This window comes from Garra rufa, chromosome 12 (genome assembly GCF_049309525.1).
Source record: "Garra rufa chromosome 12, GarRuf1.0, whole genome shotgun sequence".
NCBI lineage: Eukaryota > Metazoa > Chordata > Actinopteri > Cypriniformes > Cyprinidae > Garra > Garra rufa.
This window is the reverse complement of record NC_133372.1, coordinates 27965498-27993358: the sequence shown is the minus strand read 5'-3', so window position 1 is coordinate 27993358 and position 27861 is coordinate 27965498. Positions and strand designations below refer to the sequence as shown.

The following is a 27861-nucleotide window of genomic DNA, read 5'->3' as shown; positions in this document are numbered from 1 at the left end:
TTCCCTGATGTATTTTCCCTTTCTTTCTTTCTTTCTTTCTTTCTTACCTGTCTGACTTTTCCTTCCTTCCTTCTTTCCTTCTTTCCTTCCTTCATTTCCTCTTGCCCATTTACCTACCCTACTTAGTGTGCCATCTTTCTTTTCTACTTACCTTTCATCCTTCCTTCCTTCCTACCTATCTGCATATCTTCTTTCTTTCTTTCTTTCTTTCTTTCTTTCTTTCTTTCTTTCGTAAAGTTGCTACTGCTTACATATTTTAGTTGATAAGCCATATTTGAGTTTTGTAGTCTTACTGTATGTTATGTACAAAGCATCTTAAAAATATCTGAGAAGCTGAACTAGACTAGGTGGCCACCTTAAAATTGATGACCCTCATAAAATTCCAAGACCTCCCATGGACTGCATGTGTGCTTTTCCTTTAAACATTAACATCACCACAGTTATCCCAAGCACCCCAACATAAAGTCCAGAGAGTAGACAGAAAAATAACATGGGAACCTGTCAGAAAAATGAGTCTGTGTGTTTGACAGAGAGGGATAGATAAAGGTGTGAGCTCGCAGCGCTGAAGCCGAAGTGAGTTGAGTAAATAATCGGCCGTCTGAGGAGCCGCGGGTGCGGGGCTGGTGTGTCAGCAGGCGATGGATGAGTCCCCAGGCCTGATTGTAAAGCCCAGCAGGTTGTGTTGGTTGAGTGAGTCTGTGCCGAGTGGAGTCTCAATCTTCCCTCTAATAGGCCACTGACAGGCCTTTACCACACACATATACACACACTTGCGGGTACACACATCAATAAAAGTGTCCTGACAGGGACCACAGCCTCAGCTTTGGTACCTAGCATGCAGTGCTACACTAAACCGTCCGCACACACGCGCACAAAGTCACGGGTGGCATCAATTCTGTGGTGTTATCATTAAACAATAGGTAAGGTGGAACAATACAGCGAAGTGCGTAGTATACGGCTGGCTGTGTAAGACACAAGCTCTCTGACAAGCCATATTTGTCATCCGCCGGGACGCAGGCAGGTCCGACATCTGCGGTACAGATGAGAAGTGTGTGAAAAAGTGACTTTGAGCCAGACAACTAATCTCGCAGCCTCACATACACGACCCCTTGTCGCAGGCCCACACACAAGTGTGTTTGCTCCCTCGCTTATGCAGTCTGGTCATACACTCCACAGCTCAAACACTCCATCACATAAAGCACACATAAACACTCATAAAGGGTGCTCTGTACTACACACGGTCGTACAGTCGGATACATCCCTCCGCTGTGTGCCATACTGGGCCGAGATTTGATCATTGGTAAATGTTTGTCGAAGATGAATTCCCCAGCTCATGCTGAAGTGTGTGTGCGTGAATGGGTCCAGTGATAAATGGAGAAGGGCGCCCTGGACTAGAAGACAGGGAAAAATAGGAGGAGGAAGGTTTTCTATTGCGACAGGAAATGTGAGTTTCTTTTAAAACAATATGGAATGGCCATTAAAAGCACCCTGGGAAGAGTAGCTGTTCAAATAAACAGGAAAAGGAGTATTGCCACTACACATATACATTGTTTTTGTTTTCTACAATTCATGTAGTCTTTTGTTCTTTCTTTTTTTTTTCTTTTCTCTGTTCATTCATTTTTTTTCCTGTTTTCTTTTTCTTCCCCCACTTCACTTTTGTTCATGTTCCTTTCTTTCTTTCATCATTCCTTTCTACTTCCTTTCATTCATTCATTCACACTTTTTAGTCCTTTCTCTTTCCTTCCTTTCGTCCATCCTTGCTTGTTTCCTTCCTTTCTTTCTTTTATTTGTTTCCTTTCTTTTCCTTTCTTCCTACTAGACTATTTTTATTTCCCCCATTCATTCATTCATTCATTCATTCATTCATTCATTCATTCATTCATTCATTCATTCCTTTCCTGTTTTCTTTTTCTTCCCCTTCTTCAATTTTGTTCTTGTTTCTTCCTTTCTTTCATCATTTCTTTCTTTCTTTCTTTCTTTCTTTCTTTCTTTCTTTCTTTCTTTCTTTCTTTCTTTCTTTCTTTCTTTCTTTCTTTCTTTCTTTCTTTCTTTCTTTCTTTCTTTCTTTCTTTCTTTCTTTCTTTCTTTCTTTCCCTTCTGCATATTCATTCATTCATACATTCCAGACCTTTCCTTTCTTTCTCATTTCATCATTCCTTAATTTACTTCTCATTTCTTTTCTTTCTTTCTTTCATGTTTATTTTTCCTTGCTTATTTTTTATGTTCCTTTTTTCCTTTTGCCTTCCCATTCATTCATTTATTCATTCATTTCAGCCTTCCTTCCTTTTCCTTTCCCCATTCATTCATTCATTCATTCACTTCACTTTTGTTCATGTCTTTCTTTTTTTCTTGTTTCTTATTTTCTTGCTTTTTTATAATCCATTTTCCCTTCCTTCCTTGCTGACTTACTTTCAATCATTCCTTTCTTTCCCATTTCATCATTCCTTAATTTACTTTTCTTTTCCTTCCTTCCTTCCTTCCTTCCTTCCCTCCTTCATTTCTTTGTTTCTTTCTTTTTTCTTTCTTTCTTTAATGTTTATTTTTCCTTGCTTATTTTTCTTCTTCCTTTTTTCCTTTTGCCTTTCTATTCTTTCATTCATTAATTTCAGCCTTCCTTCCTTGTTTCCTACAACCTTTTCCTTTCCCCATTAATTAATTAATTCATTCATTCATTCATTCACTCACTCACTCACTCACTCACTCACTCACTCACTCACTCACTCACTCACTTCACTTTTGTTCATATGTTGTTCCTTCTTTCTTTTTTTTATTCCCATCCATCCGTCTTTCTATTGTATGATTATTTTAATTAATTTAATGAGATTGTTATACATTAGAAAAGCACCGCTGAGAATTTAGGTGTAATTGAACTTTTTCCAATTTGGTGTCACCTATAATTAGTTTTAAAAACTACCACCTGCCTACAAATACAAGCTTTTGGTAAACAGTTGTAAATGGCTTATTAAAATGAAGTTTCAGCCAATGCCTTTCTGTGCTCTGTCTCCTTCCTCCACTAACCCTCTCTGATTTTCTTAAGATCTTTAAGTAATACCATTCTCTTCTTGGCTTGTCTAACATGCTAAATTGTAGCTGCCGGGAATAAATCTTTGGGGTTTTTAGCTCTGGTGTACAGCGGCAACGAGCGAAAGCCGCCATGCCGAGTCCATCTTTTACTCAGCCCGCATGCATGCATGTGTCACTTCAGCCCAGCCACTCATAAAGCAACATGATGGATAAATGAATACAGAAAGAAATAAATAAAAGCCACACTTATTCTCTCCCGCACATCCTTTCCTCCGCCTCTCTGATGGATCTGTGAAATGATATAAGGAATAAGACTTAGAGGGAGAGCGAAAGACAGGGCTGGGGTGGAGAGACGGATATGATTTATTAGGCTGATAAAAATTCAGCCTTTGTTATTCAGTCATTTTTCCATGTGCAGCTTATTAAGGAGCGCACCTGCCAGGGGAAGAGTTTGTGTGCGCCAGTGAGTGTATGTCTAAATGTGTGTGTCCCGTAGAGTAGGAAGACTCAGACCTCACAGAGCCAGTTTAGATGACACACTCTTCCCCTCTGTCGGTGTTCACTGCCATATTTTTAAGTCTAGCAAAGGCTCCGTTTAGACTTGCCATTAATATCATGAGTTTTCAGTGATCAAATAACAATCGATAACACTTAACCACATTAAAAGCCATGGGTAATTGCACCCAAGATACATTGTGATTGTGATTTTTGTTTTTTATTAAGTTATCAAGATGTAAAACACATTTATATTAAGTCTACAGGTTCCAAATGATGTATCTCAATCTAGAGTTTATGCAAACCATACTAATGACTCAGTTATAGCTCATGCGGGCATCATTAGGTGATTAAGCATTATTGATCAGTGAAGTGACATGTCAACCATTAATTCCCTTCCGTGATTTGTCTGTTCCTTTGCAGGCCCCTCCTCTATGTTAGTGCGAAGTCCGGCATCGCATAGGATCATCAAAACACGCTACAAAATAGACACACGCAGAGCGCATACGATCCACCACAACCCTGCTCTTTCCTACAGGGTCAAAAGAGTGCATTCTGCCAGGTAAGTGATGAGTGCTTTTCTGTCGGAGGTGGAAATGACCACCACTTAATCTACTTCCTGTTTGTCTCCACTTCAACAAAGCTCATTTCAGTGGCTTTATTCTATCATAAATTGTGCGTTTGCATGTGTGCGTGCATCCCGCTCACAATCTCAGCCCGGCACAACCAATTACCAGACTGATTAAAACCTCTCTGTTGACATTCAATGTTTTTATCAGTGTCTCAGTGCCTAATAAAACATTAAATAACTGCCTGGCCCTTAATAACGCCACATAGAACCATAACTAACTGCCTCATCACCACTGATAATGACAGAGAGAAGGTGCCGCTCGTCATGGTAATCTATTACTGGAACCATAATATTACACCATAAAGATGTTCTACGGATGGCCCACATGCTTGTGTGGACATGAGGGTAGCCACTGAGACAGAAGCTTTTAATGGCCAATGGTGCCTTGAAATTGTTTTTCATATTACAACATTAAGTGTTTTATAAGTGTAAGAGGCCATTCTCACAAAACTTGTTTTTGCATTTGTGACCCTAGATCACAAAACCATAAAGTCATAAGAGTCAATTTTTTTTAAATTCCATTGATGTATGGTTTGTTAGGATAGGACAATATTTGGCCGAGATACAATTATTTAAAAATCTGGAATCTGAGGGTGCAAAAACATCAGAATATTGAGAAAATCGGCTTTAAAGTTGTTCTTAGCAATGCAGATTACTAATCAAAAATTAAGTTTGGATATATTTACAGTAAGAAATTTACTAAATATCTTCATGGAACGTGATCTTTACTTAATATCCTAATGATTTTTGGCATAAAATCGATCATTTTGACCCATACAATGTATTTTTGGCTATTGCTGCAAATATACCATGCTACTTAAGACTTGTTTTGTGGTCCAGAGTCACATTTTAAAACATGAGGTAAAAACGCAAGTAAGTGTAATGTAAAAAGAAACCCCTTTTTTATTTGACAAGATAGAAGCTACAAGCCTTTAAAGCAAAATGAAAAGAGGTTGGAAAGCTACTAGATTGTGAATGCTTTTAGAAAGACAGAGAGAAGGAAGAGGGGTCACTGCTGTGTCTGTATGGCATTAGCTTTAGCCTGATAGGAGGCCTCTGAGAAATCCTATTCACTTAAGGGTGTAAATGAAGCACTCATGCATATGGGTGTAAATTTTTTATTCCCCCTCTTATCTACAGAGTTAAAATGATCTTCATAAATCCCCCTGCTGTGTGGGCCTGGCTTAGCCATGTATAAAAAAAGAGAGTGTGGATTATAGGTGTTATATGTTAAGAAGGGTGGCACATTAAACAAAATAACCTTCTGTTTTATCTCTCTTGTTCTCTTTCACTGTCTTTCTGGGCTTTTCCGCCTTAGTGAGGTTTGCTTTACACTGCCTTGAGTGGATAGTGCTTAACAAAATCACTACTTTCTGCTTCTTTCAAGCAGGATCGGTGTATGGTATCACTATGAATATCTGATTGGCTGCTTAAGCAGCTGTAACTTTGTGTTAATGGAGAGAGAGGAAGTTGGGGGAGCTGATCTGTGATGTTAGTGGGTTTTAAATCTAGAATTGTAGTGATCCCTGTTCATATCGTATGAGCTGATAATAGTTTCTTGAAGGTAAGTTCCTTATATGATTATTTAAGCTCAATGTTCTCATTTGGGATGGACATGTATGTATACAGTTGAGGTCAAAAGTTTACACCCTCCTTTCAGAATGTGCAAAATGTTAATTATTTTACCAAAATAAGAGGGATCATACAAAATAGTCCACAAGAGAAAATAAAAGTTGAATTTTATAAAAATGGCCCAATTTAAAAGTTTACATCCCCTTGATACTTAATACTGTATGTTACCCGAATGATCCATAGCTGTGTTATTTTTTTGTTTAGTAATAGTTGTTCATGAGTCCCTTGTTTGTCCTGAACAGTTAAACTGCCTGCTGTTCTTCAGAAAAAAAATCCTTTAGGTCCCACAAATTCTTTGTTTTTTTGGGATTTTTGTGTATTTGAACCCTTTCCAACAACAACTGAGGGATTCATATGCAACTATTGCAGACGGTTTAAACACTCACTGATGCTTCAAAAGGAAAAACGATGCATTAAGAGCCGAGGGTGAAAACATTTGAACAGAATAGAGATGTGTACATTTTTCTTATTTTATTTCTTGTGATATTTAAATATCAGATTTTTGTCATTTAGTACTGTCCTTCAGAGGCTACAGAAGATAGTTACATGTTTCCCAGTAGACAAAATAAGTTAAATTTACTCTGATCTTCAAATTCAAAAAGTTTTCACCACCCAGCTGAAATGAATTTTTTTTTTCTTAAACATATGTTTTTGAATTTTACATAGCAAGGAAACATAATGCTATGCCCGATTTAGTAAAACTACTGGTATATGTAGTCATCACGTAGCAGTTGAGAACATTTTTGCCGACAGACATGTAACAGCTGCTCTTGAAATAGATGATTAACAGGTCTACAGGTCAGACTCTCATCTGAGCTCATTACTGAGGAGATGCTGACATTTTGACCTCAGTGGCCTGCATACAACTATTCAACACTGTTTATGCATAGTTTTTTTTTTCTTCTTTTTTTGGTGTAATTGATTTTCTAGCTCTTTGCAGGTTCATCTGTAATTAATTCAGCACATACTAAATAAGTAAGTAATGAATATTATACTGAAATTGTTGCCTATAGCCAATTTACACACTACATTTTGAATGCAATTTGGTTTTGATGGCAGATCGTGCCTAGTCGGATTCAGTTTTTGAGACTGATGCCAGTGATGGTAAATGTGGCTAATTGCAGTAGAGATGTATACAATTTTTCCAGTTTAACGGCATAAAAAATATTTAACACAGTTAACGTAGGGCTGGGGCTAGGGTTGGCAACCCCACTCACAAATGCTGCTTCTGTCTCTTATTTCCTTGACAAGAAGTACTTTTATTTAGTTGCAGAATGTCTTTACGACCACATCAAATAGTAGACTTTTCAGATGCGCACTTCAGCTTCACTTAAGTGCCAGGCGCTATTCAAACAAGCGCCGGAAAGGTACAGGTGATGAAGGAGCTTTAGTAGTGCAACAGTGAACTGCAGTGAACAGTGAACAGTCAGATGAGAGGTTATCAGGCCATCACATTTTAGTTGCTCGCACAAATACAGTGGCATGAGCTGTAACCTGTATCATTTCATATTAAAGCATGAATGAAACTACGAGTATGCGTGTCAGATCCGCGTCACATTCAGCAGTAGCAGCTCTTAGAGTAATAGCAGCCAAATAACCTATTAACCCAGCTGATGTGATGTCTGTTAATCAAAGAACAAAAGAAAAAGAGGGAAACAATATCTTTTGTAGCTTTAAGGATTCATCTGTATTTACTTTAGTATTTAGTGTTTGGAAACTTTATTCAATTTCTGTATGTTTCCTACTTGCTGAAGGGCATAGGTAAAATATGGGTTTATGAAGATTGTTTTAAGTTCACTTAAATTAAAAGTTATTTTTTTTAAGTGTAATAAATGTTAAAATTGGTAAACTGTTTATTTCTCTTGTGGACTATATGTAAACATCTTGCATTTTGTATGATCCCACTTATTTGGGTAAAACAATTTACATGTTGCACTTTCTGAAAGGAGTAAACTTTTGACCTCAACTGTATACATATATGTGACCCTGGACCACAAAACCAGTCTTAAGGTTAAATTTTACAAAACTGAGATGTATACATCATATGAAAGCTTTCTATTGATATATGGTTTGTTAGGATAGGACAATATTTGGCCGAGATACAACTATTTGAAAATCTGGAATCTGAGGGTGCAAAAAATCAAAATACTGAGAAAATCACCTTTATAGTTGTCCAAATTAAGTTCTTAACAATGCATATTACTAATCAAAAATTACATTTTGATATGTTTACAGTAGGAATTTTACAAAAATCTTCATGGAACATGATCTTTACTTAATTTCCTAATGATTTTTGGCATAAAAGAAAAATCTATAATTTTGACCCATACAATGTATTTTTGGCTATTGCTACAAATATACCCCAGCGACTTAAGACTGGTTTTGTGGTCCAGGGTCACATATGTCTATCCCAAATGAGAACAATAAGTAGACTCTGTCCTAAAAGTTGTCTACATTTGAAAATTTTTACTTTTGGAAATTACTTTTTCACTCTGCAGGACTATTTGCAGTTCAATTAATTTTATTGTATACATTTTCAAATCCTCTAAAAGTTTATTAAAATGGTGATAACCCTCTTATCAGAAATTCTGTTCCAATACAGCACTTACATACGGTACCATTTTTACATTTTTGCACTAAAATCTAAAATGTTATTTGTAACCAACTAAATTATTCAATATTATGCAACATGCACATAGTAATCTAAAGTGTTACAGATATGTGCAACTGTGTGCAAGTCAGTGATACTTCATTCATGCGATTTAGATTTGCTAGGGCAGTGCTCTCTGGGATTTTTAATGGATAAGCGAGTGTGTGTTTGTGAGGCTTCATTTGTGTAATGCAGATTTTGTGAGACGCGTGCTTGGCTTCAGACTGCCTTTGAGCTGTGGTGACTTACCGCCATTCATTTAGCTGCCTGCAATAAATATTGATTCATCAAGGGATTTTCAATTTGAACCTCTGTGACGCATTGTGAAATATTACAAGAGAGAGGGAAATGAGAAAGAGAGAGGGAGATAGCATTGGGGGGGGAAAGCAGATAAGGGAAGATTTTTAACGATCCATCTCTCTTTCATTCATTCATTTGTTGGAGATGCATATTTTTAGAGTATTTTAGAGTATGGCCATCTGCCACATTCGTATTATATTTACACATTTGGCAGACATTACATTTAAGCTTTTATCTGAAGCGACTTATGATGCATTCAATATATGCTTTTTACCAATACAGGCACTTCCTAAGAATCGAACCTGCGATGTAAAGCTAAAGCGTGGCTGCACAGCATAGTTTAAAAAAAGCCACAATGCCAAGTATTAGTTAGTTAGCAAACACACACAGATGGCTGATCACAGTCCACCACCCAAGAGCTCAAGCAGAAGAAGCGCGGAGCCTCTCCGTCTCACACATGAGCAGACAGACGCGGGGCTCTTTAGCCCCTCACCCTTCCGTGCAGTGACCCGGCGTCCGGCGCAGCGAGCTGGAGAGCGGTGGGAGTGTGTAGTCAGCAGTGCGGCTGTGTCTGGTGATTGAGTGTTCGAGGGGACCGGGTGGGGGAGGAAAGGCCCTCGTAAATCCCCGGCAGCCACCAGAAAATAGATATAATCTCAACATTAACTACATTAATAGTAGCAGGAGTTGAATTAAGAAAGCCGTAAAGCATGGACGCCTGGGCATAAATTACACGAGTCTGCATGGCACACACACACACACACACACACATACATACACACACATACACACACATACAAACTGCCCTCCTCCCACTGCACACTCTCCGTTTTGTTCTTTCTTTTAGATTTTCTCATTTGTTATTGTGAATGTGGAATTTGTTTTTTCTTCTTGGACTTGACTCGCCTGACCAACTTTTAAGATCATATCTTATTTGATATTTCAAACATTAATATGAATTAATTGATATTATTCAAATTTATTGGCAACAATTAATCACATTCAAAATATATATATATTTTTTTATATAATACATGTGTGTACTGTGTATATTTGTTATGTATATATAAATACACATACATACAGTATATATTTTGAAAATATTTACATATATTTTTATTCATATAAATATATTGAATATATAAACATAACATTTTTCTTAAATATATACATGAATTTATATATACATAATAAATATACACTGTACACACATATATTATATAAACAAATGTTTTTTTATTTTGGTTGTGATTCTTTGCGATTAATTGTTGCACAGCACTAATTAATAATTAGATTAATAATTTATTCGTATAATATTTATCGGTGCAATATCAGTGCTCATATATTATTTTAGTTAATAAAATGTACATTAAAACAAAATACTTCTAATTTTGATATTTCTTCTCATAAATAATAATTTTATTATACTAATATGTTTTATATGAATAATGGTTCTTATAATATTAAAAATATCAGCAGAATTAGAATTAATACTATGTTATTGAAATTAAGTAATAAAATGTTAATAATACTGAATTAATTTATTTTTTGAAATAAATCTTCACCCAGGCTGCATTCATTTGAGCAAAAAAGAAAAAAAGAATGTAAAAATAAAATATAAAATATAATAATAATAATAATAATAATAATAATATAATATAAAATAACAGTTTTGAATTTATTATTTATACTACTTATACTAAATTTATTTTTTAAATGTAATTTATTTCTTACTTGAATATTATTATTCATATTATATTATTTAAACCAATGATTAATATAAAATATATAAAATAAAATACTTATGATAATATCTCTTAATATTATTATCACAAATGTTATTTTTTTATAATTTTATTAGTATTAATATTCTTGATATTAATGATTGTAATATTAGCAATATCAACATATCAGTATAATTAATTAATAATATTATTGAAATTAATTCATAAAATGTACATTAAAATACTTAATAACTTTGTTGATTACACTAAATTGCTTTATTGCTGTTTTTGAAAGAAATCTTCACCCATTCATTCGAGCGAAAACAAAAAATAAAAATGTAAAAATTAGGGCCGGGACTCGATTAAAAAAATTAATCTAATTAATTAGAGGCTTTGTAATTAATTAATCGAAATGAATCGCATTTTAATCGCATATAAATATTTGACCTGAGAACAGTGAGGAGTAAGTTTTTTTCATATGGATTTTTAATTATACCATTGAATAATGACTGAATACATAAGCTTAAGCAACAAAATATTGTTTATTTTTGTTCAACCAAGTCCAACAGACCAGTGCAATATTGCCATTAAGTGTAGCAATAGGCTCGATGTGCTGCGGTGATATGCGAATTCCTTGTTGCATAGCTTGCACGCAACCATGCTCTTATCGACGCTTCCATCCATACGTTTTTTATAACAAAATTTCCCATCCACAGGGCCAACCAAAGCGGTCTCAACAGCTGCTTTGTCCATGTTCACTGTGGTTTGTTTTTGTCTGCTAGTTGGTGCTCCAGTATAATTGGTCCGCCAAAACTCATCCAGTGAGAAACGTTCCGCAGTGCAAAAATAAGTGCGATTAAAATGCGTTAAAAAAATTTAACGCGTTATTTTTGTGTAATTAATTAATCTAAATTAACGCGTTAAAGTCCCGGCCCTAGTAAAAATACAATATTGTGAAATATTACTATTGAATATTAGCAACATCAACATTAATTCATATTATATTATTGAAATTAATGGTAACACAACTACAATAAGCTGTCATTATTTAACATTAATTAATGTATTAACTAACATGAACGAACAATGAACAATGCATTTATTACACTGTTTATTAATCTTTGTTAACGTTAGTTAATAAAAAATACAATCGTTCATTGTTTATGTTAGTTAACAGTGCATTAATTTGTGATTTTAACAATGCATTAGTAAATGCTAATATTAACTACTAAGATTAATAAATGCAGTATAAGTATTGTTCATTTTTAGTTCATGTTAACTAATGAACCTTATTGTAAAGTGTTACTTAATTAATAAATAAAGGAACATTGATATACTTAATACTTGATTATTTATTTATTTATTTATTTATTTAATTTTATTTTTTGCTGTTCTATACAGCAATATATCAGTTTTCAGGTTTTGGAATAATAATAATAGACAGAAAGTGAGTGATTAGACAGCCAAAATCATAATCTTGATTATATTTCTAATTAATAACATAAGACATACATTCATTTATTGTGGTATAGTTCTGCGTATGAAGCCAGATTTCTTTCTGCTGTTGTTTTTGAACTCTAACACTGTTCATGTCTGAGAAACAACAAAAAAAACAATCATAATCTTCACCTTTTATTTTCTCTAGTTGACGCACTTTCACACGTGCGGTCATGCACTCTCTCGGTGTGGGTGGAGCGGCCCGCGTGGCCCTCATCAGGTTTAGTGCTCTGGTATTGATCAGCACAGGATATGCTGCAGCACTGCTCCACTCTCCTCTCTTCTTCTTCACCACCTCTCCATTCATCTCATCCACCCATCTTGGGAGAGAAGGGAGGGGAGCGTGAGGGAGAACAAGAGGAGCAGAGAGGTGAATTGAGAGTGCTGAAGGACAAGATAGAGCAATAGAGCGTAGGAGTTCAGGTATTAACAGCCAGAAATGTTTGACTGATAATACAGTGTTGAGATATACAACCGAGCATGAACCTGGAAGTGTAGTTGATAAATATGTTGATGCTGATAGCCAGGGTGGAAATACCCTACATTTGTATTATTTCTATTTATTTTAAATGTGTGTTTAAAAAAAATATCTCATGTTCACCAAGGCTGCATGAAGAGTGTTTAAACATTTTTACTATTTAAAATAACTGATTTTTATTTGAATATATTTTAAAATGGAGCTTATTCCTGTAAGTTTAAATCTGAATTTTAAGCATCGTTACTTCAGTCACATGATCCTTCAGAAATTATTGTAATATTCTGATTTGCTGCTCAAAAAAACATTACTATTATTGTTGTTAAAAACAGCTGAGTAGAATTTTTTGCAGGTTTCTTTGATGAATAGAAAGTTCAGAACAGCATTTATCTGAAATAGAAATATTTTGTAATCTTATAAATGTCTTTATCATCTTTTTTTGATCAATTTTTATCAATTTGACCAAAAAAAACTATTAAAAAAAATATTATTACAGTTTTTTATTTGAGATAAATGCTGATTTTTGGATCTTTCTATTTATAATAATAATAATAATAATAATAATAATAATAATAATAATAATAATAATAATACTAATAACTTTTAAATATTGTTAATAATTAATAATAATAAATGTTTTCTAAACCGCAAATTACCCTATTATTTAGCTTTGATCACAGGAATAAATAATTTTTTTTTTTTTTAAAGTACAAATATTTTACAATATAACTGCTTTTGCTGTATATTGGATCAAATAAATGCAGGCTTGGTGAGCAGAAGATACTTCTTAAAAAAACATTAAAAATCTTACTGTTCAAAAACTTTTGACAGGTAGTGTATTTGATTTAAAAAATAAATAAAATACAGTAAAAAAATATATAATATTATTACAATTGAAAATAATAGTTTTTTATTTTAATAAATTGTAAAATGTAATTTATTCTAAATCGAAAAGCTGAATTACTCCAGTCTTCAGTGTTAGTTCTTAGGATCATTCTCTAGAAATATCCTCAATAAATCATGCTGATTTGGTGCTCAAGAAACATTTATTGTTTATTAATTATTACTTTTAATGTTGAAATCCATTGTGCTGCCTTATACCTTTTATAAAACCCATGATAGACTTTATTTCTGGATTATTTAATGAATAGAAAGTTCAAAAGAACCACATTTATTAAAAAAAAAAGAGGCAAAAAGTGTAAAAGTCTTCACTGTCACTTTTGATCAATTTAATGCATATATATTTTTTCATTCTTAAAAAAACTCTTACTGACCACAGACTTTTGCACAATAGTGTAATTTAAAAATATATTTTTTGCAAGTGTTTTGTCATACAAGAACAATATCTGTAGTACTGCTATGCTAAGTGTAATCTAGTGTAGTACAAAAGTGAGAGCAGATGTGTTTTGTTTGTTCAGTTGTTGTTTATAGACTGCATAAAGTGCGCATTATCTGCAGATGGCATTCAATATAAAAAAAAAAGTCTGTGAGATTTGCTCCGTTTTAGCTGTGCATTGCACATATTTCAAGATGCAATCATATGTTTTACTACTGTGTGCCACTGTTACTAAACAAGAGCATTTATTGTCATAGGCGTTCTGAAACATGCCACGTGTCTGGTTAATAATAATAAGCGTAAATACCCGTCATTGCAAAAAATAGCCGCATTTGGCTGGTGGCAAGTGTTAATTTCCCACCCTGATGACAACTGTCTACTTTACCTCGTGTCATCTGTCCCTCAGTCCTCTCCTCTTTCAAATGTTTTCATCTTTTGCTCACTTGTCTGCCCTTGAGCTGTTGATTTCTTCAAACATTTGAGTTGTTTTCCCTCTCTAATAGTCCTTAATACGGTTATCACTTACGTTTCCCTCATTATCTACTTTGCTACAAGCAAAAAGTCATTTACACACGGAAAATTGGTTAAGTGAAACCAGCTAGCTCATTTCAAGGGTAACTCTTTTTGTCTATTCTTCAGGATGAGCTTACTAATGCTTTCTCTGCAGCCAAATAGACAAGACAAGCATTATTGCGAATGCCCGTGCGGCCTGTGAATTCCTCCCCGTCACCAAAACAAAAGTCACATCGTTAATCACCCTGCCGGAGTGCTGATTCGTCCTCTCCTTCATCTGCGCTCGTCCTGCGGTCGAAACGCAACAAGACACACATACATGCTTGTACATGTGAGAATGCACAATAGTTTGGATAATCGAAAGCGGCCGGTAAACGTAACTAACTTTTCTAAGCCAAACTTTTTTTTTTTTTTTTTTACAATTAAGAGGTTTCAAACACTAATTGTTTGGCGAGCTTATGTGTTCTTCCCCCGACGATCATATGCACCAGCACTGATGTGTTTTTGTCTTGACACAGGTGTAAGTCCCCCGCACTCATCCTTGCTGATGGTTGCTTACCGTGCCCCCTAAATATGCCACATACTAGCAAAAAAGAGATTTGTGTCTAGTGGGAGTGATAAAAATCATGATGCCTCGGAGATGTTTGCTGTAAAAGCGTTTATTTTGACAGAATGAATTAAAGGGACAAAAAAACAGATTTGCTCCGGCCCCTCGAGGGATGGGTCATCATCAGCATATTCAGTACATCTTTGCATTTCACGCATTCCATAACGTGAGCATAATATACAATATATATGAAAAAAATGCATTCCGATTTTTAGGTTCTTAGCTATTGTCTTAAAAAATTGTCCTGAGTAACAGTATTTTAATGTATCAATTTGAATTTGTTTACATGAAACAATTCAAGACAACTACATATTCCTTGTTTAGCAAATATCTTTTGGTTTGTTTCTAATTATATTTTTAGGGAAATTTGTGTGTGTGTAGTGCACCTGTCTATAAATACTTTTTTTTTTCCTGAAATATTGTTAATCTTCATTAACGTTTGAAGGTATATTAGCTGTAGGTATACCACTATACCTACTAACATACTTTTCCAATGCATTTCTACAAAAACCTTAATTTTGTGGAAAACAGTGATCAAAATTAGAGACCATTAACCACTGTAGCACGAAAGATGGCCGCAGGACATCACTAGTTTCTCACACTACGTTGGTGTGATCTTGGTCCACTCTTCTTTCACTCTTTTCCATAGTTTGGTAACTGTAGTTGGTTTAAGTTTGTCGCCAAGGATTTTCCAGAGGTTTTCAATCAGGTTTAGATCCGGCCTCTGGGCCAGCCATTTAATTTTTTCACTGTTCTTAGTTTCAAGAAACTGCTTTATCTGTTTTGTTGTGTGATGGGGGCATTGTCTTGCGTGGAACTCGCAAGGAACTGCATGTTGCTGAAGGAGGTTCTGATAAACATTTGCATTCACTCTGACATGTAACTGTATAAGAGGCACAACTCTTGCTGCAGAAGACATCCCCCAAACCATGGCACTTCCTTCTTCACTTTTCAATGATTTCATTGAAGCACTTGGGCTTCTGTCTTTTCCCAGTTTGATGCCGAACATAATGTTTCCCATCACACCCAAATAAATTAAAGTTGCTCTCATAACTAAAGTGAACTTTGGACCAGATCTCCTCTTTCCACACAACATGTTCCTCATTTTGCTGATGGGAGGCTTGGTCACTGCAGAGTGCGCTTTCAGTCCGACTTCTCTTAAACATGCAGAGACAGATCCTTACCCTGTTCAGCACTGAACTGGCAAGCAATTCCAGCTGCAGTGTTGAACCGATTCCCCATTTGAGAGTCTCTGCATTATCTGTGTCTTTTTGTGGATTTGTCTTACGTGGACGACCAGCCTTTTTGGGAGACTTAAATGAATTAGTGTCATTGTAAACCTGCAGTATTCAAGAAATCTGGAAATTTGGAATGACCAACTTATCTTGCAATGGCCAAAAGAGTCATCCCTTTGGCCTCCATCTATACAACCTCCTGTCGCAGGGTTTCAGTCACCTTAAAGCGGCCTGTCATCTTGATATGTCTGCAGGAATGCTGCCAGTTAAATAGGGTTTGTCATATAATTTAAGGAAATTAGCACCAGGTGCCCCCTTAAAGTTCACTTTCAGAACAAAAAATTAACAGATAATTTACTCACCGCCTTGTCGTCCAAGATGTTCATGTCTTTCTTTCTTCAGTCGTAAAGAATTAGTTTTTTTGAGGAAAAGATTTCAGGATTTCTCTCCATATAGTGGACTTCTATGGTGCCCGCGAGTTTAAATGCACCTTCAAAGGGCTCAAAACAATCCCAGCCAAGAACGAAGAGACTTATCTAGCGAAACGATTAGTTGTTTTCTAAAAAAAAAAAAAAAAAAATACAATAAACTGTTTAACCCTAAATGTCTTGTCTAGCTCTGTGTGTATTTCAGTTCAAGACAGTTAGGGTATGTTGAAATTTTTTTATCTCATTTTCTCCTTCAATGTCAAATCGTCCTACATTTCTGTTTTACCTTTTTTTGGTCTTTGATCTTTGCACGTTCACTTTGTAAGCACTGGGTCAGTACTTCTGCAGCGATGTAGGAAGATTTTGAAGTTAGAGGAAAAAATGAGATTCAAGTTTTTCGACATACCGTAACTGTCTTGAACCGGAATAAACAGAGTACACGCAGAGCTAGACAAGATGAGCATTTGAGGTTAAAAAGTATATAAATTGTAATTTTTTTTTTTTTTTTAGAAAAAAAAAATAATTTCGCTAGATAAGACTCTTCTTCCTTGGCTGGGATCATTTAGAGGCCTTAGAAGTTCACACTTGTAAGCACCATAGAAGTCCACTATATGGAGATAAATCCTGAAATGTTTTCCTCAAAAAACTATTTCTTTGCGACTGAAGAAAGTAGAACATGAACATCTTGGATGACAAGGGAGTAATTATCTGTAAATTTTTGTTCTGAAAGTGAACTTCTCCTTTAACACCAATAACTTAGAGGTATCTGTAAGTGTTCTTTCATTATGATCCGAGTTCTTTTTCAAATATCTGATTTAAGTTTAAAAAAGAAAAAAAAAAATGCTTAAAAACTGCCCTTCTACTCTTGTTAGAATAACTTAGAATAATTTAGAAAAAATTAAGGTTGTTCTATAATTTTGAAATTCTTTGTTCAGACAACTGTGTTTGAATAGTTGGGATAGCATTTGGATGGATTCTGTTGGTCTAAGTTGATGGTTTTTATTTTGTTCTTTCCAAAATGAAACATTTCTAGGTATTTCTTAGCATTTTTAACTCAAAATACGTACTGTAGTTGTTTATTCATAGTGCACCTGTCCTCAAAGTTTCATCCGAATGATTTCCATAAAAACTTCTCCTCTTTCATATCCTCCAGCAGACCCTTAGGAAGAGCACAAAGACCTTTTTATATCATAGCCTCAGGGTCAGAGCCCCCAAATGCTAAATCACGTCCCACTCTAACAGTGCAATTACAACCCATCGTGTGTCCCATAAAAATAATTCCCTACTGCCATTCAAGTGATACATGGGACGACGTGATATGTCCCTCCAGACCCCATGTATTAACACTGCCGGTCCCCTCTGCCTCTGATATCGGATCAGCTTCAACACCTTCCAGCCTGAGTTACTGCGGTAACAGAAAACACAAACATAACTGATACCAGAACAGCAACTAAAAGTACGTATATTGTGGCGACCTGTGATTTAAAGAGTGCCGGTTGGCTGAAGATAAGGTATCGGCGTTTAAGGGTCAAGGACGACTGGCTGAGAGCTCTAAGGATGATAGAGCTCTCCTCTTTGCTTCCCGTCTTACTTTTATTTCCATCTTTTCCAGAGTTAAAACAAAGAGACCCAAGAGGTCACAAGGCATCTTGTGTTTACAGCTTTCCTCTCGCTTCATCTTAGACAAAGCCCAGCGGAGGAACATTTGCATGCTATTACATGTACTCTGCTTCCGAGTTTAGGCTTCATATATTTTATCCATTTGTCACACGGGCTCGCTACGACTGGGGTTAACTGCCTCACATGTTCCATGTCCATGTCTTGGCTACATTAGGATCCATTATGGCTCTTGGGTGCCCTGCCTGAGCTCCAGTGAGGGCAGCAACTGTTCTCCCATTACACCTCATTATGGCTCCCATGGCTGCCGTCTCTGAGCCGTTGTGGACCTTTGTGTGTTATGATGTATGTATGACATATGCTCTTATAGCTGAAAGGACGTAAGCTTGTTCGGCTTCTATGTGAATTTGTTCAAGTCACAGTAAAGCTGAAAAATCAACAGATCTTTTCTTTTATTTTGTGACATACAGAGCTATGCGAAAGTATTCATACCCCTTCTTTTTTTCATGTTATGTTGCTGCCTTATGTTAAACTGTTTAAATTACTTTTTTCCCCACATCAGTCAACACTCCATGCACCATGATGACAAAACAAAAATAAAATTGTCACAACTTTATAAATTAAAAAAAAGTACATTGCCTAAGTATTCATACCCTTAACTCAGTACATAAGTCTCCAGCTCAAGTCTTTTTGGGTATGATGCAACAAGATTTGCACATCAAAATTTGGCAATTTGGCAATTATAAATATTAGCTCATTACCTGCCATTCTTCGCCTTACCGCTCAAGCTCTGTCAGCTTGGATGGGGTCTGGCAGACATTTTCAGGTTTTTCCAGAAATGTTTAATTGGGTTCAAGCACAGGCTCTCGATGGGGCACTCAAAGACATTCACATAGTTGTCTATAAGCCACATATATAATGCTGTGTGCTTAGGGTCGTTGCTCTGTTGGAAGGTGAAGCTTCTTACCAGTCTAAGGTCCTAAATGCTCTGGACTGGGCTTTCATTAAGGCAATCTCAATATTCTTGTGCTTTGAGCTTTTCTTCTACTCTGACGATTCCCTCAGTACCTGCTGTTCAAAAACAGCCCAACAGCGAAGCTGCTTAGTTTGAGTCATGGTTAGGGCTGGGCGATTTGGCCTAAAATCAAAATCTCGATTAATTGAACATTTTAACTCGATTACGATTAATGAACGATTATTTTATTTATTAATAAAATTATATTTAATTATATTTATATAATATTTATTTTTTTGCCCTCATAGTTCACTGACAAGTAGGGATGCACCGAAATGAAAATTCTTGGCCGAAACCGAAAACCGAAAAAGAGGAAACCAAGGCCGAAAACCGAAACACCGAAAGAATTATGCCAATTATTAGTACCATTCCATTTATGGCTATGACTGTGTACTAATCTTACTAGACTCAAGGCATTGCAATTGCATACATTAATATTAAAGTTTCAAAGAATAAATCAATTATATTAATTTAAACAATTATTATCATCAATCAAGTATTTTATTACTTGACATATACATATATTTTACTGCCTTTGTTTAAATTGTTTAAATTTTTATAACATTATCTTCTGTATCCATCACATCATAGACTGTAAAAAAATTCACATTTACAAGACTACGCGTTTCTCTTCCAGCAGGAGGCGCTGTCAGACTGGTATACAAAGCAGCGCAACAAATGACTTTGAAACGTGCAGCCCCAGGTAAAAAAAAAGTGCACTAAAATGCACTTTATTTAAGTATACTTAGTACACTTTTCAGTAATGTACTAAAAGTGCTCTATTTTCGCACACTAATTTTGTACTTAATGTACTAAAAGATAGTATTAAGTATATGTTAAGATAAACTTAATACCATCTAAGTGTACTCAACTGTGCTATTTTGAGACACCCTGAAATTGAACTAAAATGTGCTTTTAACATACTATATCTGTATTTTAAAAAATATATTTAGTTAAAACTAGAAACACACTTGAACCCTATTTTTAAACATTTATAAATATATTTAAGACTAATTTAAAGTATAATAGTAATATATTAAAAGAATATTCAAAATGTGAAAAAAGTGTGCTAAAATACAATTTAAGTACACTTAGTGCACTTCCCTTAATGTACTTAAAGTGCTCTATTTTCGGGCACTGATTTTGTACTTAATATACTAAAAGTTATTCTTAAGTACTCCTTAAGATAAACTTAAGATCATCTAAGTGTACTCAACTGTGCTATTTTGAGACACCATGAAGATGAACTAAAACGTGCTTTTAACATACTATCTCAGCATTTCCAAAAATGTATTTTGTTACCACTTATAATACATTTGAAACATATTTCATAAACCTTTAAATATACTTATTATACATAAAAAATAAACTTACTGATTATTTAAAATACAATAATAATATATAACAAATGTATACAAGGCGTATTTATAATGTATTGCCCACATGTTTTTTATTAATAAAAAATACACTTATTAATTATTTAAAATACATGAATAATATATAAAAAATGTATACAAAGCGTATTTATAATGTATTGGCCACATATATTCATTAATAAAAAATACATTTGTTGATTATTTAAAATACATGAATAATATATGACAAATGTATACAAAGTGTATTTATAATGTATTGCCCAAATATTTTTATTAATAAAAATACACTTGATGATTATTTAATATACATGAATAATATATGACAAATGTATACAAAGCGTATTTATAATGTATTGCCCAAATATTTTTATTAATAAAAAATACACTTGATGATTATTTAAAATACATGAATAATATATGACAAATGTATACAAAGCGTATTTATAATGTATTGCCCAAATATTTTTATTAATAAAAAATACACTTGATGATTATTTAAAATACATGAATAATATATGACAAATTTATACAAAGCATATTTATAATGTATTGCCCAAATATTTTTATTAATAAAAAATACACTTGATGATTATTTAAAATACATGAATAATATATAATAAATGTATACATAGCGTATTTATAATGTATTTTTTATTAATAAAAATATGTGGGCAAGACATTATAATTACGCTTTGAATAAATTTATTATATATAATTGATATATTTTAATTAATTAATAAGTGTATTATAATGAATAAAAATGTATGGGCAATACATTATAAATACGTTGTCACGAAACGTGTAGGAAAGCAAAAAATAACGTCTTCAATAAAAAGTCTTCAATAAATCCTCAGGCAGAGTAACAACAGACAGGAATGGCGGGAGAAGACGTGCACACAACGAAGGAACATAAGTGTAACGCTTGTAGCCGGACAAAGAAACAAGGAAATCAAACAAACTTATAAAGGGGAGATAATTACAACAACAGGTGGAGGGGATCACACTAATGAGCAGGAAGACCAAAAAAGGGCATGGGAGAAACCAAACAGACAGTCCAATGGGGGAAACACTGGGAAAAACCAAGACAAACAGTCCAAGGGCGTGACATACACTTTGTATACATTTATCATATATTATTCATGTATTTTAAATAATTAAGAAGTGTATTTTTTATTATTAAACATATGTGGGCAATACATTATAAATATGCTTTGTATACATTTATTATATATTATTCATGTATTTTAAATAATCAACAAGTGTATTTTTTTGTAATAAAAATATGTGGGAAACACATTATAAATACGCCTTGCATACATTTGTTATATATTTATGTATTTTAAATAATCAACAAGTGTATTTTTTATTGATAAAAATATCTGGGCAATACATTATAAATACGCTTTGTATACATTTGTTATATATTATTCATGTATTTTAAATAATCAGTAAGTTTATTTTTTATGTATAATTAGTATATTTAAAGGTTTATGAAATATGTTTCAATCCTATTAGAAGTGGTAACAAAATACATTTTTTGGAAATGCTGAGATAGTATGTAAAAAGCACATTTTAGTTCATCTTCATGGTGTCTCAAAATAGCACAGTTGAGTACACTTAGATGATCTTAAGTTTATCTTAACATATACTTAAGAATAACTTTTAGTATATAGAGTACAAAATTAGTGGCCGAAAATAGAGCACTTTAAGTACATTAGGGAAGTGCACTAAGTGTACTTAAATTGTATTTTAGCACACTTTTTTCACACTTTGTATATTCTTTTAATATATTATTGCTATACTTTAAATTAGTCATAAATATATTTATAAATGTTCAAAAGTAGGGTTCAAGTGTATTTCTAGTTGTAACTAAATATATTTTTTTTAAACAGATATAGTATGTTAAAAGCACATTTTAGTTCAATTTCATGGTGTCTCAAAATAGCACAGTTGAGTACACTTAGATGGTATTAAGTTTATCTTAACATATACTTAATACTATTTTTTAGTACAATAAGTACAAAATTAGTGTGCGAAAATAGAGTACTTTTAGTACATTACTGAAAAGTGTACTAAGTATACTTAAATAAAGTGTATTTTAGTGCACTTTTTTTAACCTGGGAGAATTACCACACTCAAAATCAATTTAAGTGTTAGTGATAATAATGCATTCACATTAAGTGTTCTTAAGTACAACTTTTGGGAAAATGTACTTCTACTACAGTACATTACTAATAGATTTTTAATAAAATCAATTTAATGTAAACTTAAAATTACCACACTCAAAATCAATTTAAGTGTTAGTGATAATAATGCATTCACATTAAGTGTACTTAAGTACAACTTTTGGGAAAATGTACTTCTACTACAGTACATTACTAATAGATTTTTAATAAAATCAATTTAATGTAAACTTAAAATTACCACACTCAAAATCAGTTTAAGTGTTAGTGCTAATAATGCATTCATATTAAGTGTACTTAAGTACAACTTTTGAGAAAATGTACTTCTACTACAATACATTACTAATAGATTTTTAATAAAATCAATTTAATGTAAACTTAAAATTACCACACTCAAAATCAATTTAAGTGTTAGTGATAATAATGCATTCACATTAAGTGTACTTAAGTACAACTTTTGGGAAAATGTACTTCTACTACAGTACATTATTAATAGATTTTTAATAAAATCAATTTAATGTAAACTTAAAATTACCACACTCAAAATCAATTTAAGTGTTAGTGATTATAATGCATTCACATTAAGTGTACTTAAGTACAACTTTTGAGAAAATGTACTTCTACTACAATACATTACTAATAGATTTTTAATAAAATCAATTTAATGCAAACTTAAAATGACCACACTCAAAATCAATTTAAGTGTTAGTGATAATAATGCATTCATATTAAGTGTACTTAAGTACAACTTTTGGGAAAATGTACTTCTACTACAATACATTACTAATAGATTTTTTATATATTAACTTATTTTAAACTCAAGATTAGTATGTAAACAGTGTACTAAAAATCAACTAATGTTTAAAGCATTTAAAGCACACTTTTGAAAAACACACTAATAAAACTCTTTTGGATGTTTTTTCTGTAGTGTACTTTATTGTAGTACACTAAAAAAATATTTAAGTATTACTGGTATTTAGTATACTTTTGTCAAGTGTACTAAAGTCCTACTGAAGTATAAACATACTTTTAATTAGTAAATTTATAGTGTATAACCATCAAACTTTTATTTAACACACAAAAAAACAATGTACTAAAAATGTATTTGCGGGTATTTAAGTGTATTTTAATTGCATTTAAGTATATTTTTTTTTCACCTGGGGCGCTCAGATTTATTCAATGGATAGCCTTTTGAAGTTTCATCATTTCTTGTCTTTCAGTCCCCACATTTAAGACCACCTGAAATCATAATTCAGACTTTTATAACCCCTAATAACACTGCAGTTTTCAATTAAAATTAAGAGCTTTATTTCAAGAACCGATTTTCTGAAACAAACCTTGCACAATATACGTTTCTTTTTATACGTTTCCCACCATATTCAGGGCACAAGGAAAATATTAGGGGACTAAATTAATATCAGCATATGAAGTATAATCGTCTCTCATTGTCTCTGAGAGAATGCACGTCAGATGCTGAAAATCAGTTTTCACTTTCATTTTAACATTGCGCAGTTTTCACGTTGCTTGTGTGATATCCATTGGCTCACCTCCATGGTTTAAAACATAAATATTAATAAAAATACAGTATGAAAAGACATATCTTTAAAATATTGTGACGTAACACCAACGTAAAGCTAATGTTTTTCACTCACTGAAAGCTACATCTTGTCTCGATCTCTGCTCTTATCACTGCACGCACGACTGCAGACACAACCCCTCTGGAAATTTCGGCAAAACAAGTTTTGCAAATCGCTATCCGTGGGTCTTTCCATACGTCCACACCGCAGACGTGTTGCTTCAGACAAGCACGTGCAGGCTGCGGTTTCTGTTTGTGTCAACATACTGTTTCGGCCGTGTTGTTTCGGTGATAAAAGTCTTTCGGCCGAAAACCAAAAATGCACTTTCAAAGTAGAAAATAAGCACTGTCTTCTAAACAAAATTACTCTTGTATATCCTGTACATTTTTTAAGCTCTCCATGGACATGTCGGCGGAATAACGTAATGTAACGGAGCGGGGTCACGTGACTCCACACGCGGTACTGTTTTTAAAGGGAAAGTAATCGAAATAATCGACCTGGAAACATTTGATCGATTATAGGTTCTGAATGTCGATTTCGATTATTTTTCGATTAATCGCCCAGCCCTAGTCATGGTTGTTTCAAACTTCTTCCATTAAGGGTAACGGAGGCTACATGCTGCTGTGAACCATTCAATGCAGCAGAATTTTTTCTAAACTCTTCTCCAGATGTGTGACTTGACGCAATTCTGTTTCTGAGCTCTACAGGTAGTTTTTTTTTTTTTTTTTACTGCTTGTTTTTTTTTTTCCTCTGATATGCATTTTCAGCTATTAGACCTTTTATTAAGACGTGTGTGCCTTTCCAAATCATACCCATTCAATTGAATTTGCCACAGGTTAACTTCACTCAAAGTGTAGTAACATCTACAAGCAATATGAGTGCTCCTGAGGTAAATTTCATCTGTAACAGATGAGGGGGTGAATACTTATGCAATGGAATCATTTACATTTTTTTATTTTTTTACTACATTTGCAAAGATGTTAAAAACCTGGTTTTTGCTTTGCCATTATAGAGTATAGAGTGTAGATTGCTGTGGGGCAAAAAGTAATTTAAAGCAGTTTAATCAGAATCAGAAAGCTTTATTGCCAAGTATGCTTGCGCATACAAGGAATTTGTTTCAGTGTCATTAGCTTCCAGTATACAAAGGCAACAACAACACACAGACAATAAAAATAAGATGAGAATACGAAAATACACATATGTGACCTTGGACCACAAAACCAGTCATAAGGTTAAATTTGACAAAACTGAGATTTATACATCACATGAAAGCTCAATAAATAAGCTTTCTATTAATGTATGGTTTATTAGGATAGGACAATATTTGACTGAGATACATCTATTTGAAATCAGAAATCTGAGGATGCAAAAAAATCAAAAAGACTGAGAAAATCACCTTTAAAGTTGTCCAAATTAGGTTCTTAACAATGCATATTACAAATCAAAAATTACATTTTGATATGTTTACAGTAGGAATTTTACAAAAAATCTTCATGGAACATGAACTTTACTTAATTTCTTAATGATTTTTGGCATAAAAGAAAAATCAAAAATTTTGACCCATGCAATGTATTTTTGGCTATTGCTACAAATATACCCCAGCGACTTAAGACTGGTTTTGTGGTCCAGGGTCACATATGTAAATATAAATAGACAAAAAATAAATAAATAAAATCATAATAATAATAATTTGTAAAAATAAATTGGGAAATAAATAAGTGGCATGTACCGTTGTGCTATAGATGATAGAATGGAATGCAGGGATGTATTATTATTGCACACATTTTTATTGCACAATGGGAGGAACATTTTAACTGTTCATAAGGTGGATTGCCTGGTGGAAAAAACTGTTCATGTGCCTGGTTGTCCTGAAATTTAGGGCTCTGTAGCGCCGGCCAGATGATAAGAGTTCAAAAGAGGGGATGGCTTGGATGTGAGGGGTCCAGAGTGATTTTCTGAGCTCTTTTCCCCACTCTGGATGTATATAGTTCTTGAAGGGTGGACAGGGGAGCACCAATAATCCTCTCGACAGTCCAAACCGTTCTCTGCAATCTTCTGATGTCTGATTTCGTAAGGCAGCAACATAAAATGTGAAAAAATTAAGGGTTATAAATACTTTCATAAGGCACTGTATATTCCAGTGAAATGCATTATTGTTAGTTCACCCAAAAATGAATATTTTATCATCAAATATGATCATCAAAATGTTATTTAAAAATCTAATTAGCATCCATTAAGAGTACTATTACATGGCAGTTCATGGGGCCTTTTGGTTATCAATGTGTGTTTGTATTGAAGCCAGTGATACTTTCTGTGTGTGTAGGAGTGCTCAGACTCAATGTTGATGCTGTGCTGTATGTGTGGGCTGGGGTTGGACATATTGGCCGAGGCAATAGATTGTGTAGTTGAAGCTCTTGTATTGGGTGTAGATTGATGTTGGAGGTGATTTGCTGTGGGGCTCTTGAAACGTTTTGTACTAAAGTTCATGTCTCCTAATACAGAGTAGCTACTCTCATACACTACTTCACACACAACTTCCCCCACAATCAGTCTTAAATATATACTTTGAAAGGTGGAATAGACTATATGGCATTTGGTCTATAATACAGAGTATGATAATTGACAGAACTGCTGTTCTCCATGTGTAGCAGTGAATATGTCTTATTGAATTTTTATTATGCACACTTTCAGCTATTTTTAGAAGCGATTCACATTTATAGGTTTGAAGCCATTAAATGTATTTCTGTCCATTTTTGCACAAAAATTTTGTAGTAAATGATAATGTGAGAGATGTGTCCTGTGTGTGTGTGTGTGTGTGTGTGTGTGTGTGTGTGTGTGTGTGTGTGTGTGTGTGTGTGTGTGTGTGTGTGCTTAAGAAGGAGAGGAAGCATCAAGGAGTATGTTTGGGGGGCAGTCTCTCTGCTCTGGCCTCATGCCCTGGCAATTATCTCAATGATTTCCTCCTCTTTTCAATTCTCTCCATTTCCACACGGCCGTCCCCTCCATTAAAGGAGCAATTTACCAGAGTGCTGTGACACAGGAGCCAGGAGTAAGAGAGAGAGAGATAGAGAGAGAGAGCGTGAGAGTGGGTATGTTTAGGAAGGTGAGGATGAGATTGGAAAGGGGTGTTGAAGAAGGGACAGTAAGAGGGGAAAAAAAAGAATAGCTGCTTTACTGCTCACATTCAAAAATGTGATGTGATGCAAACCAAATAAATGTAAACAAAGGCAGAATCTTATAATGTAATAAAAACAAAGTTAATTTGAAAAGTTAGTTATGTTATACACTACTTTTCAAATATGCAAATATACATTAAATTGATCAAAAGTGACTGTAGATATATTTATATTCTGTATTTTAGATATTTTGTGTTTAGACAACAGTTCAACAGCACAAGTCTGTAAGTACATAAGAAACAACAAGAAGTGTGTTAAAAAAAACTTGGATTCAAATCTCAGTTTGACCGTTTAACTACAGTCCGTGACACAAAAACAGTGTAGTTTAGAAAATAATGGTTCATTTGGCTGTCCGCCATGACACTCCCTG

The 27861-nt window shown here is 33.9% G+C and overlaps 1 protein-coding gene across 1 annotated transcript in view; it reads left to right on the top strand.

Annotated features, from left to right (window-relative positions):
- Positions 1-27861, top strand: part of zc3h3 (zinc finger CCCH-type containing 3) — an 80111-nt gene that overhangs the window by 42245 nt on the left and 10005 nt on the right. The window contains exon 4 of the mRNA XM_073852551.1: positions 3943-4081. Coding sequence (XP_073708652.1) covers positions 3943-4081 — 139 coding nt within the window. The remainder of the gene's footprint in view (positions 1-3942; positions 4082-27861) is intronic.